Source organism: Excalfactoria chinensis, chromosome 8 (assembly GCF_039878825.1).
Source record: "Excalfactoria chinensis isolate bCotChi1 chromosome 8, bCotChi1.hap2, whole genome shotgun sequence".
In the NCBI taxonomy this organism is placed as follows: Eukaryota; Metazoa; Chordata; class Aves; order Galliformes; family Phasianidae; genus Excalfactoria; species Excalfactoria chinensis.
This window is the reverse complement of record NC_092832.1, coordinates 27,766,643-27,787,532: the sequence shown is the minus strand read 5'-3', so window position 1 is coordinate 27,787,532 and position 20,890 is coordinate 27,766,643. Positions and strand designations below refer to the sequence as shown.

Here is a 20,890-nt window from a genome sequence, read left to right as displayed (position 1 = left end):
GGGGAAGAGCAGAGCAGTGTGAGCACAACATGCTCCATCTCTCAGGTGTCTGATGCACAAAGTTCTGCTTGGTAAAGCTCAAAAGTCTCATCTAAACATTTCAAAGCTGCATTTTCCCTCAGTATATTTTAAGCAGAATATTTTGCCAATGTGATGCTATTAAAAGGGCCCTGAAGTCTGTTTTACTATCTACAGTCATTCTCATGACACTACTGCAGTGCCTTGGAGGATCGAAATTGAACTTGTGTTTTTTCCCACTGCTGTTGTGCAGAGGTTTTTGCTCTTCTCTCATCCTGCTCCCCCAGAGGCACAGCCAGCATTGCTGACAGCTCATCTCCACAGCAGTGGGTCCCCTCTGGAGCAGCAGGAGCCGACTGCTCTGACATGGGCAGGTTATAGAATCACCTATCTCCTGCCCATACTGTTCCTGTATAGATTTCTGTAGAAAACAGAAATACCTTTCTCATAAGCCCACATTAAGCAAGTCTGCTCATCCTTTTCTCCACTGGACCTGCTGGGATCACAAGCGACCAGATTCATATCAGCTCCATTATCCAGCAAAAACTGCACCAGACGAATATGGCCATGGTAGCAAGCACAGTGCAGTCCTAGAACATGAGACGTGAGGGAAGCACAGCTGTCAGAACACATCTTAGGACTTGTGCCTATACCTATAAAGCACAGACCTATTTACCTGATGAAGGAACACATTATCAAACAAACACCCGAGGCAACAGCTGGAAACAAATTTGTGCTGCTAGAACCGATCCATTGCCTGCTATACAATGTGACAGCATTTACTCTTCCACCTGCAAATCACATTTAACAACTTTGTATGCAAGGAGAAGCTTGTAGAAACAAAGAAGCCACTCTTTTTTTCTTTATCTACTGTCCGGACCAGAGGAGGGCAGCCCTTCAAACATAGTATCCCACATGCCCTAGCAGAATTACAATGAGGCCCAATTCTTGACTCTGCTTACAAGCCCAAACACGGGGATCATTTTAAGATCAGCTTTTACTATTAATATACAGGCTAACAAGCTTGACTCATCCTCGCTGAGCTCTTAGTATTTTTCTATGCCTTTTAGCCAAATGCATTTTAAAAATAAATAAATAAATAAAATTGAGATCTCTCTGAGAGGTAACTGGATGCTGATCATTGACTTACTGTGTTAGTTACCTTGAAAATTCTGATTGTGTATTGCTTCCAATTTTTTGTGGTGCTGGTATATGGTTCACACACAATAAGGGTGATGATGTTACCTGTATGTCCATCTCTTCCCTGGTGATTGATGCTTACGACATTCTGGTCGAGAAGGAATTTCACAAGTTCTATGTTCTTTCCATAGGTGCAAGCACTGCAAAAAGTGAAAGGAAAAGTGAACGTTGCAGCACGTGGAAAGGTAAATACTTTGGGTACCCAAAGACTTCAAAAGAGTTACAGAGAGATAAGAATGGAGTAGAGGACTTTTAGAAATGTGTAAATGCATGATAATTCCATGAAACAAACAAACAAACAAACAAACAAACAAAAAAAAACATTCATTTCTGTTGCCTCAGAAGCTTTCTAATCATTCTTGTACAAATCAATTTTGCACAGTATACAAAATTAACACACTGTGTTCCAGTGTGTCTCTTAACCAGCACTTAGCAGCCTTATAGTTCAGTGACCGATCTCTGTTCTGCCACCTCATTTCCAGGTCAGAATGTCTGGAATCCAGGAGGTTTCTGGGCAGAACTCCATAACCAGTTTCAAAAGCAGACAACAGGAGAAACTGTTGCCCAAAGAAATGCTGATGAATCTGATATCCTTCCTACATTTATTTTTCTCCCTTGCTCTCTCCCCTCACTCATGTGTCCTCTCCCATATATGAAGGTGTGAAGTTACTATCTATGCTGATCTCCTTGCTTTGTACTTCACTCTCACCTGGTTGTTGCTGAGACATTTGGTTCATGAACATTTGGTTCTCTGAAGAAAGGTTGGGGGAACTGGTCATCTCTAACTTGGAGAAGAGAAAGCTCCAGGGAGACTTCACTGTCTTCCAATATTGTTATGGCCTCCCAGTACTTGAAGGAGGAAGGGGATTGGCTGTTTACAAGGGTGGATAGTGATAGGACAAGGGGGAATAGTTTTAAACTGAGACAGTGGAGGTTTAGGTTGGATATCAGGAGGAAGTATTTCACTCAGAGGGTAGTGATGCACTGGAACAGGTTGCCCAAGGAGGCTGTGGATGCCCCATTCCTAGAGGCATTCAAGGCCAGACTGGATGTGGCTCTGGGCAGCCTGGTCTGCTGGTTGGCAACCCTGCATATGGCAGGGGAGATGAAACCAGATGATCATTGTTGCCCTTTTCAGCTTAGGCCATTCTGTGATTTTATGATACTTTTTGGGTGTTGTGTTGCATGTACCTTCATGAGTCCATCATGGTGTTTCAAGCACCTCACCTGTGGAAAGCTGTTTCACTGAAGATGTTCTCCTTGGTGAGACTTTCTGTTCCTGAGAGTTGAATCATTTCTTTGACCACGTCAAACTTCCCACTGTAACAAGCACTAAAGATAAAGGGTTGTTAACAGTGCCAACTTTTCAGTTAGGCCCTAAAAGTGAAAACCAGAGCTCCTCACATGACTTACAGGTGTAACGGTGTGTCTCCATAGATGTTAACCACATGGGGCTGAACTTCAAAGCTGCTCTGCAATAAAAACTTGACAATTTCGTGGTGCCCAAATCGACAGCAGAAGTGCAGAGGAACATGGTCTTCGTTGTCCTGAGCATTCACTGCCATTGCACCCAGAAGGAGAGCAAAGGGAGTATCTTATATTTAATAAAGATTTATGTACATTACAGATATATTATGAAACCTCTTAAAATGAATATGGCTCTTTTTCTTTAAAGCTGAAATTTCTGTGACCTGTTATGCATCAGAATGACACTATTTGGGGTCATCTGTAGTGCATCATCAAGACCACTTTCTGGGCCTGGAGTATATAACTGCTTTGTTCCAGGACGGAATGTTTTCACACAGCCTTTAGAAAGCTGTCAGTATGGTACAGCGCTAAACAAACTTAGGATTCAAATACAAATGTAATTGTTTTTAAGCACTATATTATCTTCATGTAGTATCAGCAGCTGAATAAAATCAGCTGCACAATGAGAAAATGCATTTAAACAAAATGAAGGAAGCACAGTAGGATCTATTTTTCATGGATGCTATTAAAATATAAATACATAAAACATAAAAGGTAAAAGAGGAAAGGGAGAATTTATTCAAATTTCTGGGTTTCCAGAGTTTCCATTTTGTTAAATATTTATTTTTCCCTCTGAGGATGATTATATGTGTGCTTAACATTCCTCACTGGATATTTCAGAGGATGGGAGTGTTCTTTTAAAGAACATGGAATTATATATTAGAATGGGCAAAATTAGAAGCATGGAATATTACAGTTAGACAGTGTTGTACTTATCTCTGTCTGTTGAAAGTACTTTCTGTGATTGTTAGTTTTTTTTTTTTCTATATTTAGGTAGAGTACAGCACAACTGATTGATGTCATAATTGCAAGACCTGACAAATCCAGTTCACTTTGTCCAACATTTTGTTCTCAATTCACAAAACCTTTGATATTAATAGACTACTGAGGAGTAATACACCCATTAGAAGTGTCCAGACTTGCAGTATGTGGGCTCTTAACAACTGCTAGGTACAAATATTTCCTATAGTTGACCCTCCCTGGGACAAAGGGCACACCACATGCATTCTGAGGTTCCTTCTTGCCACTATTTTCTGCGACTAAAAAGAACATTGAATATTAGAATAAAACCCGGCTTCAGAACTTTTCTGAAGTAATCTGGATGATCACAGGAGTGGGCAGTCCTTTAAGATGAACTGAACTTATAACTTCACTGATGTCTTCTGACAGAGAATTCCAAAGATGAATTATGTTTCAGACTAAAAAAAAATTGGCCAAATAAACAAAAAAACTTACCGAGCTCATGGCCTGCAAATTTCATTAACTGCCTTTGCCAGCCTTTCTAGCAGCCTTATGTACAAGGAAGTGAAAAAAGGAAATTGTTTTATTTTGCTATTCCAAGATTATTTTTCACTTTATAGATTGATGTGACATGTTAGCCTTTCTTTTTTATTGTGATATGGTGCCAGACAGATTCATTCTGAAGTGCAATAAATAAGAAGGAAATAAATGTCAAAGTTTTGTAATAATAAATGTCAGTGCTTTACAAAGTGTACGCAGAGAATGGCCTGAAGGACACGAGGGGTGTCAAGGCCACGAGCTTCTATAGAACAACAAGGTGTAAGAGGGGCAGAGGAAGGAATTGTGCACCTTCTCCTTCATTTTGCAGTTAGAAATGGTGTCAGGTTCTTGAAAGCCCTTTTCTTTACTTCTTGGAGGATATATAGCTACAACATATAAACCTACAACATAGGATGATGAATTTTGTTTTAATTGATACCTAATGTTCATAGAACACATAAACAAGAAGACCTTCATCACAGTTCAACCCACTATGCATCTCTCATATATTTTCTCTTATTATAAATAAGAATTTCACAATGAAGGATATGAAGTTTGTGCAGCACAGTGAAAGGTGCACTGAAAAGATTCAGTTTCTGTTCCTATGTTGTTTGTGAGCCATTTGCAATGTCTTGTCTGAGTTATTTTAAGTTGACTGCTCTGTAGTTTTGACTTAAAATCCTTCATCTGTATCTCATTCACTGGAAGTTCACTGTGCATTTCAATTATTTGACTGGAGATAAACATTACACAGCCAAGTCTTCTCTGAAGTACGGTCTCAATAATGTTACCTTGTATGTAAATCTTTATTTTGTTTTCTGCTATTGTTTTTCACCTTGAAGTTATTCATGGAAATAGAATGCACGTGAGATGGCAGCTCAAACTAAGCACATGTAACAAGTGAAGAAAAAGTTCCTCAATTTTTCTTCACATATACTGTTAGGAGGTGAAACTCAATACTGAAGACCTGACTCTGTCTATTAGAATACAGAGATAAAGTTGATTTTTTAAAATGCTTTTTCTTACCGTCAACTTTGCTTCCTTCTTCCATCAGCAGCTTTGTAATATTGAGAAAGCCTTTGGCAGAAGCTAAGTGGAGAGGCCTGTCTCCAACTTCTCCACTTGCATTCACATCAGCTCCAGACTTCAGCAAGAGATGAGTAACCTAAGTGGTTCATCAACATTGATCAAAATATCACATGTAAATCTTTTTCTTTTTTTACAATGTCAGATAGAACATTGCACTGGGTAACACTTTACGTGCACATCTCCTTAAAGTTGAAATGGGGAGAGGAGATCCAATAGAAAACTTACGTTTAAGTTATACATCTATGAAAATACTAAAATGCTCACAGAGATATTTCTTATCTCAGATGGGATGTGTGGTGAACAGCTGGACACAAGGCCTACATTTGTTTAAATGACCAATCAGCATAATAAAGTGCCCTGGAAGTCCACATACTGGACAGAACTGTTCAGAAGCTTCCTTTGTGACCACAAAAGCACCGGATGTGCTCTTCACATCATCTCACAGGACTGCAGTGATTGGTTCTGAGTGGTTTATGGCAAATAAGGAAAGTAACCTCTCAGACCAACACACAAAGTGTTTCCTAATGTGCCTGGGTGGTGAGGTGCTTACATATGAAAGAAGGGTCCAGCATAGAGGATTGAATGCAGATATTTCCTGTTAAAATTCAGACTACAGAGCAACCAGAGACTGACTTCAGTATATGAAAGCCTTTCACAGTAGGTCCCCCTGAATTGTAATTCAGATATGTAACAATAGACCTACAGTTGCCTGGAATGTTCCACCTTCTGTCTTTCTGAAATCTCCCCACCGTGTTACCTGTTCATGGCCATAATATGCAGCAATGTGCAATGGGGTAAAGAAAACTGCATCCTGAACATTCACATAAGCTCCATGCTGCAAAAGAATATCAACAGCCTAGAAGAATACAAAGAGAAAATTCCAATGAGAAGCACTATACACAAGGAATTAGCCAGTAAAAAAGATTCCAAAACATTATACCACCAGTTTAAAAGAAACAAAAAGCCCTAAGCAACCTAAACAGGGAAGAACTAAGTACAACATGAAAAAGCTACAAACTTAAATAAACTGAACACTGAATGTCACTGCGGCTTTATAAATCAGGCCGAAGATGTGTTTGCCAGTAAAGGGTTGCCTGATTTGCAGTGTAGGAACCATAGAAATGACTCTGTCCTTTAATTTTCTTTTCATCGTCCTGAACAAAGAGCAGTAAAAGCATCAGAGTTTTCATAAGTAAGTGAAACATAATACAAAATCCTTTTAAAAGTAAATCTGTGTAGGTAAATCCTCAGCATAATTTACTGATTGTGTACAAATTTATTTGTGTTCTAGAATTTAATAACCCTAAGTGTTTTCTTTCAAATTAGCACTTGGTATAGACATTCAGGAGGCCAATGCTGTCCTGAGCAGCCAGTAATTACCAAACATGGGCTATCTGAATAACTTGCAGAACACAAGCCTGAATGAAGCTGCTCTGGATTATTTACTGAAGCCTGCAGAACTACTAATGTGTTTGTTGGTTTTTCTTTGTTTCTTTGAGGCACAAAGGAGCCCATGCACACTAAGTGCTGGCAACTGGGTTTTGTGGGCAGTTCTACACTTGAGATTTTCTAATGATGATGAGAGGTGTTGAACTGTGAGGCATCTGCAGGGAAACACTTCCCTGGCATGCAGAAGTCACAAAGAAGGGGAAATAGCTTCTTGGTGCTTTGCTCTTCACTCCTGTACCTGCCACTGAGATTTCCCCTGGTTATGCCAATTAATCCCATCTATGACGATGCACAATTCTCTCAACAGCTGTCTAAGTTAAGACTATTGACTCATTTCATACATGCAGCAGTTCAACTGGTCAGTTAAATCCATGTCATTCACCAGAACTCAGACAACTAGAGCCTGTTACTAAGCAACATTAGTGTTCAGGGATTATTTCTTTACACAGTTTAAATTGAAATGCTTTTTTTTTCTCCATGTGACTGCCAATACATATGCACTATCATGTAAGATGTGAGGACAGATGTGAGACTACAATGAGCTTTTATATCTTCCTTAGCTGGTCCATTCAGATGAAGGAGGCCACTGATGAAATGCATAAGGACAGATTCAGGTAATGACCTCCTGAAACATAACTGCTCCCCAGGTTTGCTTTTGCTACAGAGTAGCCACAGATGCTGCATTCACATTTCATCTCCCATGGAGAAAAGGAGAAACTCACCTGATGATGCCCAGCTATGGTGGCAATGTGAAGGGCTGTCAGAGCTCCGTATCCAACCTGCTGAATGTCAGCTCCGCCATGCAGCAGCGCTGTTATGAGTTCTGTGTTGTCCTATGGGGTGTGCATATCAAGTGTCTTATTTCTGCAGTAACAAACAAAGCTGGCCCTTCCCAAATACTGAAAATAAATAGGAGACCGTCTTTCCTCCCAGACTCAGACAAAATTCCAAATGCTGCTGCTCACATCCCTTCTTTCTCTCCACTCCTAATGCTCTTGGCAATAGCTAAGACATTGCTACACTGGGAATTCAGTGTTTCTTTGCACAAATAACAGCAACAGCAATAAAGAGAATGCTCCTCTATCCTAGGATGCATTGCATAATTCAATCAGTATTTCTAAAGCAACATCATATCCTCATGGATGACAATGCAAAAGCATATGCTGATTTCCCATGCATGTACTCTTTGTAGGTAGTTTTCCTGCACACTGTAAATGTAAAATTGGTATTTTCACAAGAAGCAGCAACTAGAGAGTTCAGCTGAGGAGTGCAGACAACTAAAGCTAATCCCTTCTGATTCCCTGTCATCACTTTCATGCAAAATAATTTACCCTATAAGCTGCCAAGTGCAGAGCAGTAAATCCATTTCTTGTTAATCTGGATGGGCGCAGTCCTTTTAGCATAAGAGTTCTTATATGCGATTTGTTACCTTTAAAATGAAAGTTGGAAATAAGAATCATTTACACACACACCACAACAAAAAAAGCCATGCACAGGAATAAAAGTCAGTGTGAGTTTGAAAATAGAAAGAAATATGTTCATGAAATACTGCATCCTCAGAATCAAATTAGGTACCATTGTCTCACCCTCTGACAGCAGCAGACCTGGCCATGTACAGCCTTACTGTTCATAATTCAACAAGGGTTGGTTAAGGAGAGTCACACTTCTAAAGAAGCAGAACCCTCTTTTAACATCCAGACTACGCTGCAAAGAACTGCATAGATTAATAGATGCTTCCTGGAGCTCTGGTTTCTCAGCCACAGAACTCCTCTGTCCATTCAGAAATGAAGCATTGCTCTCCCTCTGTCTACAACATTATTACAGGGACAGCAGTTTTAAGGAATGCTGATAACCATCAGCAACATCAGCCTGTATTTTCTGACTAGAGCATTTGAGTTACTCTTTGTATAGGAAACTGGTAATCACAGCCTGAACCTCTGATTAACCAGCTGAGGCAAGTGTTGGGTCAGTGGTGGGAGCTCAGGTGAAGGGGATTCAGCTGTGCTACCAGAAGGGTTGGAGCTTGACTCCACTTCTCCTAGACTGCATTTAAGGGCTGACCACCACAATGATAGCATCTCTTTTTGGAGATTGCTCCTCTGTGGAATTTGGGTGATTAGCATCAGCATTTTCCATCTAGATTGAAGGCCTCAGAATTGGTTAGTTTCTCCTATAGATAACCTTTGGTGATGAGTTTCTCCTATAGATAACCTTTGGTTATCTATTATACCATCATTCTTGTATTATCTCCTACTTTCTTACTTTACACTCTTTTAACTACTATGATATATAATACAGGTGTTTTCACTGTACGAGAAAAGTGCTTGCTTTATGGATGGCAAACATATTCAGACTGGCTCCATATCCTGAAATCTGTAGCATGTACAAAATACATAATTGTATAAAAGTACTACATAACAAGTAAAGAGTAATGAACTAATGCATATTGCAAGTAAGATGAATTAATTGAGCATTTGTAATAAAACATGACAAATTATCATCTACAGCTTCTCTTGGACAGATAAATCAGTCATAATAAGGTTCAGCAGAAGTTACTTCAGTCTCCTTGGCAAACAGAATTGAGGGTAATACTTACAGATAATTATCCAAGTGCCAGTGAGGACAAAACTAAGAAATTGAAAATATAATCCCCCTGACAATCATTAGAGACAAATAGTAACCGTGTAAATAAGATACTTAAAATACCTACCCTCACATATGCAGCACAAATGAAGAAGAGAAAGCCCATTGTCTGTGCGGTAATTTAAATTGACTTTACAGAAGGCTTCATCAGAGCTGAAGAAAGATTTTACAGAGGGTTACTGATTTCATCCTTTAGTAGAGTTTATTTCATTTGGAAAACATTTAAAAGAGAAACCCCAGTTGAAGCTTTTGCAGACACAGGGCTAAATTTAGACTCAGCTTGCACTCTGTAAACCTAGAAATGCTTCACTGACAACAAGTGAGAATCCAGATTTATCTTCCAGTGAATTAAATCTGAACCTAACTTGTATTGCTCCCTGAACATGCTGCTAAACGGTGCATTCCTTCTAAATTCTGATAAAACAGAGGGAAAGAAAGAGCAGAAAGACACTTCTTATAGGTAAGACTCTTTACAACAAACAAACAAACAAAAAAAGACAGTGTGGTAGTTGACAGAAAAATAAGAATTAAAAAATACAAACAAGTATTCATTCCATGCTGATGAACGTGACATAAGCACAGAACTGGTGGCAATTAAGGTAAGTCAAAGGAATGTCCAGAAGACCTTCAGAAAGTACATCTGTGTTCATGAAAACATGTCAAAGAAACACAATAAAATCACTACGTCAATGCACGTACATGAGAACACTATGGAAGCACATACAGTCCTGGTCATTGTCTTTTAAAACTTACATACATAGCTCTAACTTTCTTAAGAATGATATGTTGTCTTTAGCATTGAATGTATTGACATTTCAGGTTGCCTTTTTGGAATTTGTGATTTATTTTGAGAAGTTTCCATCTTTCTTTTCAAGTGGCTTTGATGTCTGACATTATTTAACTGCTCATTTCCTTAAATTCACTTAAGGGTTAGGTTAGTATGGTTGGGTTGTGGTTGGACGTGATGACCTTTAAGGTCTATGATTCCATGAGCTTTTTGGATGGTGAAAATGTAAGAATGCAACTTGGCTGGGGAACACAGCTGTTGGCATGTGCTGTCCTGAGAAAGCTACTGCAGGTAGGGATTTGAAATTCACTTTTAAAGATGATCTGTTTGCATGTTCCTTTAAAATTTATTATTTTGGAAAATTTCCTGTCTAAAGAAGCACACAGCAAAACCTAAATGTGCCATTAAAGCTAATTTGTTTGCAAAAGAATATAGATGTTTGCTCTAAAATATAGGCATTAGTAATTAATAGCCACTAATTATAGTACTGTGCTGTGGGACTCTTATCCACGTATTCCCAAAAATAGACATTAAAGAACAGGCATCCCACACGTGTGAAATTCCTTCTGTAAGAAAACACTTGAAACTGAAAATACTGCCTAATAGGAATTTGTAAGCAGATTTCCTGAGCATTTTACCTAAAAACGTGTTTCAGTTCCGCCAGCTCCTTGTCTTTGATTTGCAGGTCATCTTCTAATCGCTCAATGATTATAGCATATGATTCACTGACTTTCTTCTTCCATTCATCTGTCAGCAACAAAACAGAAACACTTCAAAACAGGGACTCAAACTGCACTGTCCCACTAACAAAGCACTGAATTTCTAAACAGAATTATACGCTATTCCTGTGTTTTTCTACTGCAGCATGAAAGCTTAATTAAAATGTTTCAGCCATTAATCCATTCTTGCTGCAGCCAACACAGACACATGTATACTGATTTTGTAGATGGCTAATACGTATGAAATTTTGTCCGGAGTATTTTCAATCTAAACAAGAGAAAACTTCGACCGTAGGTTTCATTTGTTAGTTCTAATTTCCTAAATCTTAGCATATATACACAGCATAGAAAGATCACAAGTTTTAAGGTTTTTCTCATGAAGTATAACACAATCATAGAAGCTAATATGACCCTACACAACAGTGCAATAAATGTATTATTGTTTTGCCTTTTACAGACAGACATGGACTAAGCTGTTATTATTGTAAGCTAAGAACAGTACAATACCTTACCCTTGAATTCAAGGGTAAATTTGCTGAGTTATTTTCTAAAATATCATTTGCTTCTTGCTGATGGAGGCATGGCTCGCTGTAGCTTAAAAAAAATCACAACAATGTTAATTACCAGTGCAAGTTTGGGTTGGTCTAGATTTGTAATTTCCCATTTGTTCAATATATCTTCTTTGTTTCAGCAACGTTCTTGCAGTAACGATTCCTTGTTTAAGAGCAGTGACGGCCCTACTGGAAAGCACTCTGATAGCCTCTGGCTAAAAATAAACCCTGTGCCAAATGGAATGTCATGCAACAATGACACGGAGCACAACAGCATGTGCTGCCGAGTATGAAAAAATAATACCTAGTCAGCCTCCTTAAAAATCTACGGTCTGTTTCAATAGCAATGCTTGCTTTCATCTGTTGCAGATGTAAAACTGGTGGAGGGGAGGCAGTTTGGCAGCTGGTCACCAATTTTGTATGGAGAAATGCATTAATGAGGCTGAATCCCAAACAGCTTTTCAGGATCCCCAAGGAGAGCTGAGGGTCCTTGGCCTGAAGAGGCCAGAGAAGATCTCAGCTGATAAAGATAACACCCGTTGTAGTGCACAGGATGGATCTGGAGCATCTGAGAATTGTAACGATAATGTACACATTGTATCATACTGGACAATACTGACTTCTCCTTTGGTAACATTAGCACATGTTGCTACATTGAGGACATCTCACCAACTTAAAGTGGAACTGAGTTTGCTGACTGGAATTCAGTATGTTTACTTTGCATTTTTCTGTCCTTATTCAGAGAACTACCACAAAGCTTCTGCCCCTTCACAGCCACAGGGCTGAAGTTCAGCAAGCCAACACATTCATCAATCTGCTAAAGAAGGGCATGACCTGGAAATGGCAGGCCCATCACCCATGCAGACTCACTGCTAACGAGGGAGGCTCTTCATTGTGCTCTGGCCCTGCAACAGCTGGAGTTTCCCCCCAGAACAAGGTATTTGAGCTACTTTGCCCACACTCAAAGCAGACTGTGCACAAATCAGCGGAGGGCCAAAATCTGTATAGATTCAAGCATGCTGGCCTCCCTGTTAGCATTTTAGTGAGGAACCAACACCGCAGTTCATAAAAAGCCCCTTGGTTCAGGTAGATTGAAGGCTGAAGAGATCAAAGTGGGCTACTGGGCTTTGTGCTTCCACATTCGAGCAAATAAACAATTTCTTAATAAACTGAGGTTGTGTGCATGGATGATTCCTCTAAGAGTCTCTGCTTAAGAGACATGCAAGAAAACTGGTCAATAGCAAAATAGCGCAGCCTTCCACTCAAATAATCAGAAGCTCCTTTAATCTGGTTAGCACAGATCTGCTGTCTGCCCCTTTTGTATCCTCTTCCCTTCAAACAGGAAGACTTCAAACTCATTTTCCCATCCCTTTTTGGTTTTCTGCTCTTTTCTGTGTGTTCCTTTTCTTTTTTTACGTTTAAAACTAATTTTATGTGTATGTTGATACGTACATATACACATACATATATATTGAAAGTCTGCTGATTGACCTTGACAGTTGTTCTGTTTAATCTTCTCAGTTGAGGATTTCAGGCAACAAGATATGTAAATAGAATACAGAGACATCAAATCCTCAGCAAGCTGCATCCCACCACAAACAAACTTGAACTCCCATGATAGCTCCTGGCACATCTTGAGCTCATCCATTTGTTTGCACTGATTTACACATAAAACCAAGGACATATTCTGGAAGACTTTGAACTGCTGACAAGATGCCCTGTGATATGTGACCAAATATTTGCGAAATGCACCAGCCTCTGAACTGATCCTCCACATCCAGTTGCCAAGCAACAAGGAGAGCTGTAAAAACAGCACCCTATGGGTACCTGCTCTGCCACTGCTTTTGTCAACTTAGTACTGCTTTTCTTCATTCTCCTGAGAGCAGCTGCAGCTATGCAGTCCAGGAGCAAACTTTCAGCCACCTCCCAGTCCATGGGCCTGCAGGATGTTCGGCCATGAGCCTCCCTCCACCTCCTGGGATGGGAACTTGGTGACACATGGAGCTTTCTGAGCGTTTTGTGATCTGGCCTTTAGGGTTTTTCCCTTTGACTCTTAAAAAACAAACAAACAAAACATATCTACCTGTTTTTCATTACCTGTGCTCTCAGAGCAGCTCTAGAAGTGCTTGGAGGTTGGCCAGGGGCTGCATGAGCCCTGCTCTGCCAGGTCCCAGTCACTGCTCCTGCTGCAGCTGCCACATGGTTCCCTTACCTCCTCAGGGCTCAAGGCTGGCTTTTTCCTCATATTCAACATGCAAGCATTCACAGTTCTGCATTTTGCCCTCGCCACCCCTCCCTGTGCAGGATGCAGGATAACAGAACAAGGAGGGAGCTGTTGCAGCCCTGCTGCCCTCCCAACTCACCCATATTCACACCCAGGGAGGCAGTGAGGCACCAAGCTGACACAGCCGCTACTTCACCCACACCGCACTGCTGGGAACAGTGGGGTGTGAATCACACTGCTGGCTCTGTGAAGCAATTGCAGAATACCTGAATCCGGGGGAAAAATTAATAGCAGCCCAGCTTGTTTACAAACAAACACCAGAGAAAACTACACTGACTCCTGGGTTAGAACATTTCTAATTAACATCTATCCAAGCAGCACTGAAATATCGAGAGCAGTGTTTTCTCAGTGAGTATTCAGATGTAATTACAGAATATTAAGCTATACAGTTTTTAGTAACACTCGGGTATGTCATGTGAACAGGGCATTAAAATATATCATTATAAAACTAAAGCAGTATGAAGCCAATAGCCCACAGAACAAAGCAGGTGCTCACAACATCTCCTGTGTGGCAGTGGATTAGAGGAAGTGTACAGAAGCACAGCTCTGCTATTTTTGTTATCGCAGTACTACAGTGGCATTTGCACTGGGATTAATCTTCCACATGCGCAGAAAGGAAAAAAGGAATCTGCATCAGATTTAGGAACATAAAGCTGGAAATGCTGAACAACACAAACTCCTTATCCAAGCCAAGGAGATCCATAAGATGGAACTTTCTTACCTTGGTTCCCCAAATCCTTCTGGCACAGATATCTCTTAGCTCCTCTTCCCCCTCCCCCTTAAACTAATTTCAGCTGCCCTTCCCTGCATTTATTTTTTATTTTTTTTGTAGTGCCCAATTGCTCACATTTCAATTTCCTGCCTAAAAGGTTACTGAACTAAATCTCCACTCCCAATTTCCATAATGTAATACATACAGTACGGCTAAATCTCTGTCCACTATTACATGCTCTCAAAGCAGTCAGTGAAATCATTAAGATCATGTTCATTATGAGCCCTATTATTACACAACAGAGCAAAACTAATTAAATAACGAAAGCTGACATGAATAAAATCATTCAACACTCATCTTCTTTGAGACCGTATCTGTCAGAGTGACACTTCAGGATGGATGGAGACAAGCAGGATCTGAAGGCCCACACAAATTCTGCACCCACCTAGGAAACGTAGTGAGCTCTTATCAAAATCAAGCTCCAAGTTTCAACAGATGCCTCCTGTTCTTAGGAAGTCCTATCTGTCACTTTCAGCATTGCAGCCATTATTGTTCAGAGCACAGGAAGATCACAAGCAAGATGCCACAGCAATCATGTTCTCAGAATCTGATATTATAAACCAGAAACACCAGAACTGCAATTACCTTACTGTTAAATGTTACTGTGTGGCCTTGGACAAGTCTTTTGACTACTGTGGGATGATTCCAGCTGGTTGAATGAGATCAAACTTGTCACTTGCTTTAGCAGTTGAACCGTGAGAAAGAAGCTAAACTTTGTAAAGTTCAATATAAGTAAAATGCTCTGTCATCAAACTTCGATCATTACAGACAGGAACTGCACGGTTTGAAGTCTGTTAATAAGGTGTCATCACATGATAAGAGCCCTTGCTTTAAGGACAAGAATTTGTTACAGCTAAAAACACACACACTATTTAAGCAGCTGTAATACATAAAGCAAACAATTACTTCTTGCCTAAAGAAATGCAGTAGATAATTTTTCAAATGTGCCATGAAGAACTGACAGAAATACTGGCTTGTCTGTTATCTCCTCTCTCTCTCAACACAAATAGTGATTAACTCAAAAATGACATCACATCCTTTATAGGATGTGAATATCCTATATCCTTCTGTGTTCTGCAGCTCCCATGCTTTCTCTGCCTGCTGAACTGCTTACCCAGTGCCCAATAAAGCCACCAAGCTGCAGTAATGCAGCAAAGGTCTGGCTGGTGAACGCACAGCTTTACCTCCTCCTGTCAGGGTACTTAATGAGAGCACTGCCATGCACCACCACTCTCAAGGCACAGTCCACTTTCTTTATTTGGTAGAACATTTCCACTACTTTCTGCAAATTACCGCTATTTTATTGATAGTAAGAAAAGGTTACGGGTACATCAGATGTTTAATGAGAACGTAAACAGTTCCTGTGGCTCACGGGAAACAAATGGAAACTTATACATAGAAGCACTTACAAGTAAGTGCAGAATCCAAGAATGAAATTACAGAACATGGACACATACAAAAATATATGGAAAAATTATTAACAGGGCTCTGTATCAAAATCTGATTTGAAGGTTTTTCACATATAATGCAAGAAAGCCGATTTTATTTAAAAAACGAAAAACACGAACCCAGATATTTTGATATCTGTGGAATAAATTCATTCAGACTGCTGACTCTGCTGACGGCTAACACCAACCAAAATCTGATTTCTAGAACTCTAGACCACAATATTTATTGTAAAAGGGAAACATGGAGTAGCATAAAAACTGAAAGCAGTTTAATGTTCCTAATTTAGTAGATCAAATCTACACCTGCTCCATTATGAAAATGATAATGTGAGCACAGTGAGCACATCTCAGAGGGTACACCTGGTGCAGGATTGTGAGGGGAAGCAGCCACCTCCTTCCTGTCCGGCCTGCAGTTGGTCCAGCACACCCAAGCAGGACAGCAGAACTCCACAAAAGGAATTCTGAGGAGAAATACACTAATATCTTTTTACTTGATGGAGTGAGCTTGACAGAGCACTGGCCTGCTGACCATGTGCCAGACATGGCAGTCCAAAACTATGACCAGTAGTATACTACTTCTTCATGCTTTTGCTTAGAAGGAACTGAGAAGATCCGTTGTACATTTTGCTTACAGTTACTATAATAAATCACCCACAAACTGCAGACAAATTAAATACAGGACATTTGTTCAAGCACCAGTCCCTTCTACAAATCAGATTTTTCTTTTTGTCTTTGTAGACAGATTTCATCATGAATTTGATTTCTAAATTTCAGCATGTCTTCTACATCTTTGTAGGCAAGCATTTCCTCAACAGACAGGAGCTTAAAGCCATTCAATGTAAAAGCTGACACACGCTGCACAGAGTTTAACATGCTCAATGACATTCTAACCGACTCACTTAAGCTAGAACAAACAGGAAAAATCCTTGCAGTCCACAACCCAAACCGTGAGTTATCACCAGAGAAGAGCTGGTTTGAAAGCTGCACACCCCAGAGGTCCAAGCATTCTCGTAGGCTGACTCCAAAGAACCGCAGTGAATTTGTATCTGACAGCAATTCCACATTCTTTTTCAGGTCATCTTCTACACTAAACACCATACTTACGTACTTTACCTGATCATCAATTTTTACACTTAATGAACTCAGAAAACAGTTTGAAGGTATGTCTACTTCCAAATTTATGCAGGATCCACTAATAATGCAGTTCTCCCCTACCAAAACTCCAGGTCCAATTCTAGAGTATTCAATAATGGATCCAGGTCCTACAAAACACCCGGGCTCAAGTATGCTTTGAATGACACTTGCTGACCCACCCAAGGTCTCATCTTTGTCAGAAGAGATGCCAAAAGTCTCAGGCAGCAAATTAAGCTCAAATTTCAGTTTGCTATCAGATGTAAAATGAAACAGATACTCTTGAGTAGTTCCAATGTGATAGAACTTTGAGTTGTTTAAGACTATGACATTAAGTGAAGTTCCTTTCAGAAGAGAGCAGAGCTTCTGCCGTACTTCTGCTAACTGTGATTCCTCTTTTGTGACATTACTTGTATTTTCTGTGTAATCTTCAGTGGTTCCACATCCCAGGGCCTGCAGGAAGTCACCATATGCATCTATTTCACAGCATAGGGTGTCAATTTGCTTATAGAATGTCAGTAACTGTTTTGCAGTGCTACAATCAATGTAAAATATACTGTCTGTATACACGCACTCCGAGTCCACTTCCAAGTCACTGTAGTCTGCAAAGGAATCCAGCTGAGAAGAATTCCTTCTTACACAGACTGCACCACACCGGCGCATGGTCTCGACATCTGGTTTGTGCAAGAAACGACGGCAAGACGTGTATTCAAGTCCTCCTTTTCCTGAGAAACTGGATGGATCTAAAACAAACACTCCGTGTGTGGTCCCGACTGTCAAATCCGAGGGGTGAGCTAATGCAGTAAAACCAGGCTTATCAAACGTGATTGTTTCTGTAGTGCTGTAAAGCTCTATGTCATCTGAACAAGTGATGAGAATTCCCGGTTTCATGTGACTAGGGAAATCAATGTACATGGCAAGCTTCAGCTCCAGCATCTGGTAAACAGGATCGCCGAAAGGCAAGGCTGTGAAAATCTTGCCCAGTGCACTTGCATTTGGTAAACGCTGACTGTAACCACCTTGAAGAAAAAGACATCTTACATTATTCAGAGCACACTTCCTTAGAGCCCACAAGGCTGCGCAGTTGGTCCTACACTTTGCATTCCTCAAAACAGTCAGATTTTAAAAAAATTATCATATGCCTTCAAATATTTCTTGAGACAGATCTGACCTAATGTCAGCATTTCAGTACACCTTAGATAGCTTTTGTTAAACCTGTGGTTGATTTCATTATCTTTAGCTTGATTAGGGGCCAGAATACAAACAACTCGTCTATAAACATAGACAACAAATGACTCCTGCTTGAAAGCCAAGGGAGAAAGAGAAAACATTGCAAAGTGATTTTCAGTGAGAGATGAGTCAAACAAGCAACAGTTCGGTAAGGTGACCTCATATTTAGTGAATGGCAACCCAACATCATTTTTTTGTTTGCTTGCTTTTTAAAGGTAACATTTTAAAGTGTGGAATGTAAAACAGAGTTTACCAGAATGAATTAGTAGCATGATAAAAGAAGTCCATTTATCACCGTAGAGATTTTCCAGGCACTGAAGAACATGAAGTGTTGATCCACCATTTCCTAAAGTAAAAAAAATATTTGTTAATAAAGAGCTCCAATAATACATGCACTGAAATGGGAAGCATGCTGAGATCTGGTGGTGTTCATTAAACGTTGTTATTTTCTGCTGTAGAAAGTGAGCTGTCACTTATTTTTTAAAAGGCAAAGTTTTGTTCTTGTTGTTTGGAACATGCACTGATGTCTATGCGAAATTTCCTCTACCAGCTCTTCCAGAACAGCCCTCCTAGCTGACAGAATCATGCAGTGAGGACGCACAGTCAGTCAAAGCAAAGGACACCTCGTCTGGGCAGGTCTGGTCCTCCTCAGAACAGCCTCACCACCCAATGCATTCCAGCTGGCCCAACTCAGCCCTAAGCGACAGCTTCTGTATGAAACACCTCACAAGTTTATTTCTGACTTCAAACTTCCAGAAAGAAAAATGAAACACTTCTGGATATTCTCATGTGCTTCTAAACCAGCAAGATTTCTGAAAGTTAATCTGTGCCTATTACCTCGTACTGCAGATGGCTACTGAGGCTGGTTATCTTCTACGTCCAAGCAAACAGCTGTAACAAACTCAGGGTGGTATGGCAGGCAACCTTCTTCCAGGTTTTTGTGGTATGTCGTTTAACATATTGAAATATACCAATGTAAACCACCAGGTCAAAGCAAGCAGTAAGAATTTACAAAACAGCCACGTGTCAGTCATATTCTACACTAGGAATTTATTAGAGAGACATGCTGTATGAGCAATGTGCACCCACTCCAACCACCGTGATTGTGTCCCAGTTATCTGAATAGAAATTTTCACTGCCAGAATTACCTTATGTGAAGTCTGAGAAGTACAAACTTGTGATGCTGTGCCAGGAATCGCAATAATGTGCTTTGTAATTGCATTAGAGCCTACATTTGTACTGCAAGGAACACTTTTTGAGCAGGATTTTGAAGCCTTTCCATTGCAAGAGAGGTGTCGTAGTGGTCACGTGCAAAGTCGACATCGGTGTGACTCCAACTGAGTACAATTCTATGGGTGCATTACGTGAGCACAGATACACTGAAGGCACAGATGAGGCACCAGGTGAGGTTAATATCACACCGGCTGCGCAGCAGCGCAACGCCCCGCACCCTGACGGCTCGCACCGCCCTCCGCCCCGCACAGAACCGGCCGCTCCCACCGCTGCCGAGCGGGGCACGCACCGATTTTGGGTCCCGGGGGATCCGCGAAGACGTGGTACCGCACACCCAGCGGCAGCTCCCCGCCCCGCAGCTTGGCGGCCAGCTGCCGCCGGAACGCCCGCTCCTGCTCCGCGTCGGCGGCGGTGATGGCGACCAGGTCCCAGAACTCGCCGGGCCGTACGGTTCTGCCTGTCCGGCAGGGCGGAACGCGATCAGCGCCGGGCCCGGGCCGCGCTCCCCGCGGGGCCACGGAGCCACGGCAGCGACCCGCGCCCGCTCCGCTCCCCGCCGGCCCTCCCCGCGCCCGCCGCCCCACCTCGGAGCGCAGCGAACCGCTCCAGCCGCCGCCCCGTGTCCGCCCGCCGCGCCGCGCTGCGCCCGCACAACGCCGCCATCGCCCTGCGCTCCGCCGAGCACCGACGGGCGCCGCCTACCCGGAAGCGCCGGGCCGGGCGGGGGGGCAGACGCTGGAGCGGCGCCGGGTTGCGCTGCCGGCCGCGGTCCGTCGCGGCGCTTCGCACGGAGCGGCTGTTTGTAGCCGTGAGCCTCGGCCTGTTATGGAGTGTGCAGGGCTGCAGGGTCCGGAATCGCGGGGAGAAGCAGGATTCGTCTGCGCGTAAATCTTACTGCTAAAGTCGCTCGAAAAGAACTCCTGGGGAAAAGCAAAAAGCAAAAAGTGAAACGCGGCTACCAAAAGTAATTTAGGAACTTTAAAAAAGTTACCGAAAATCCATCGCTTTTCATATCTGTAAACAGAAGATCACAGGCAGGATGACGTACACCTCCCTGCTGCTTTCTGGATGACAGAGGTTACCTGGTGTTCAAAGGGCAATGACAGGGGTTTGACTTAAGGGCTGTACTTAAAAGTAAACTCCTTCCCAGTATTTTGCACATGTTTTAGTTGTCAATAAACACCTGGAAAGTCAGTGTGACAGCACCTATGCTGTGAGCTGGCCATGGCTTCTTGCCTCTCCTCCTCTGAAGGTTTAATCAGCCTCTCTGCAACCTGCTGCCCTGCCCTGGTCTTGTCCTGCAGGCTTTTCTGAAGTACACATTTTCCAGTTCTCAGATTTAAGCAATGATTAATCTACTATTTAATCTTTTATTCATAGAACAAGAACTGAACTTCTGAGCTGTAGGTGTGCAAAAGAGAGAACGAGGCAGAATGAACCAGAAGGAACACTGCTGTGTCTGCTTTCCCCTTTTGCCCTGTTACTCACATCCTGAATTGTGGCATGGTTGTACCTTTCACTAAATTGT

At 41.5% G+C, this 20,890-nt stretch overlaps 2 protein-coding genes across 3 annotated transcripts in view; both read right to left on the bottom strand.

Moving 5' to 3' along the window:
* The window catches only part of TNNI3K (TNNI3 interacting kinase), a 39,707-nt gene extending 28,330 nt beyond the window's left edge, over positions 1-11,377 (bottom strand). Inside the window, exons 1-11 of the mRNA XM_072343385.1 lie at positions 11,338-11,377; positions 10,633-10,741; positions 9,275-9,360; positions 7,896-7,993; positions 7,287-7,397; positions 5,873-5,971; positions 5,053-5,191; positions 2,632-2,776; positions 2,446-2,550; positions 1,264-1,358; positions 459-608 (exon numbers count right to left, since the gene is read on the bottom strand). Of these exons, the coding sequence (XP_072199486.1) occupies positions 459-608; positions 1,264-1,358; positions 2,446-2,550; positions 2,632-2,776; positions 5,053-5,191; positions 5,873-5,971; positions 7,287-7,397; positions 7,896-7,993; positions 9,275-9,360; positions 10,633-10,741; positions 11,338-11,377 (1,177 nt within the window). The remainder of the gene's footprint in view (positions 1-458; positions 609-1,263; positions 1,359-2,445; positions 2,551-2,631; positions 2,777-5,052; positions 5,192-5,872; positions 5,972-7,286; positions 7,398-7,895; positions 7,994-9,274; positions 9,361-10,632; positions 10,742-11,337) is intronic.
* Positions 11,378-15,552: 4,175 nt separating this feature from the next.
* Positions 15,553-20,071, bottom strand: FPGT (fucose-1-phosphate guanylyltransferase). Of its 2 annotated transcripts, XM_072343386.1 has the most exons (4): positions 19,947-20,071; positions 19,652-19,819; positions 18,383-18,475; positions 15,553-17,918 (listed from the first exon to the last, which is right to left on the bottom strand). In XM_072343386.1, exons 1-4 carry the CDS (start codon positions 20,023-20,025, stop codon positions 16,474-16,476), a joined length of 1,785 nt encoding a protein of 594 aa, XP_072199487.1. In that variant the 5' UTR covers positions 20,026-20,071; the 3' UTR covers positions 15,553-16,473. The 2 variants fall into 2 exon arrangements, with proteins under 2 accessions (XP_072199487.1, XP_072199489.1); XM_072343388.1 differs by lacking the exon at positions 19,652-19,819 and having other exon boundaries at positions 15,561-17,918; positions 19,947-20,053.
* Between the last annotated feature and the right edge of the window lie 819 nt (positions 20,072-20,890).

What these genes read in the sequence shown, in the direction of transcription:
- FPGT (XM_072343386.1), bottom strand. Translation starts at nt 20,025, where the DNA reads ATGGCGGCGTTGTGCGGGCGCAGCGCGGCGCGGCGGGCGGACACGGGG. An exon ending in TCCCCCGGGACCCAAAATCG is followed by an intron (nt 18,476 to 19,651) that starts GTGCGTGCCCCG and finishes TTTTTACTTTAG; the next exon opens with GAAATGGTGGATCAACACTT. An exon ending in CATGCTACTAATTCATTCTG is followed by an intron (nt 17,919 to 18,382) that starts GTAAACTCTGTT and finishes TTTTTCTTCAAG; the next exon opens with GTGGTTACAGTCAGCGTTTA.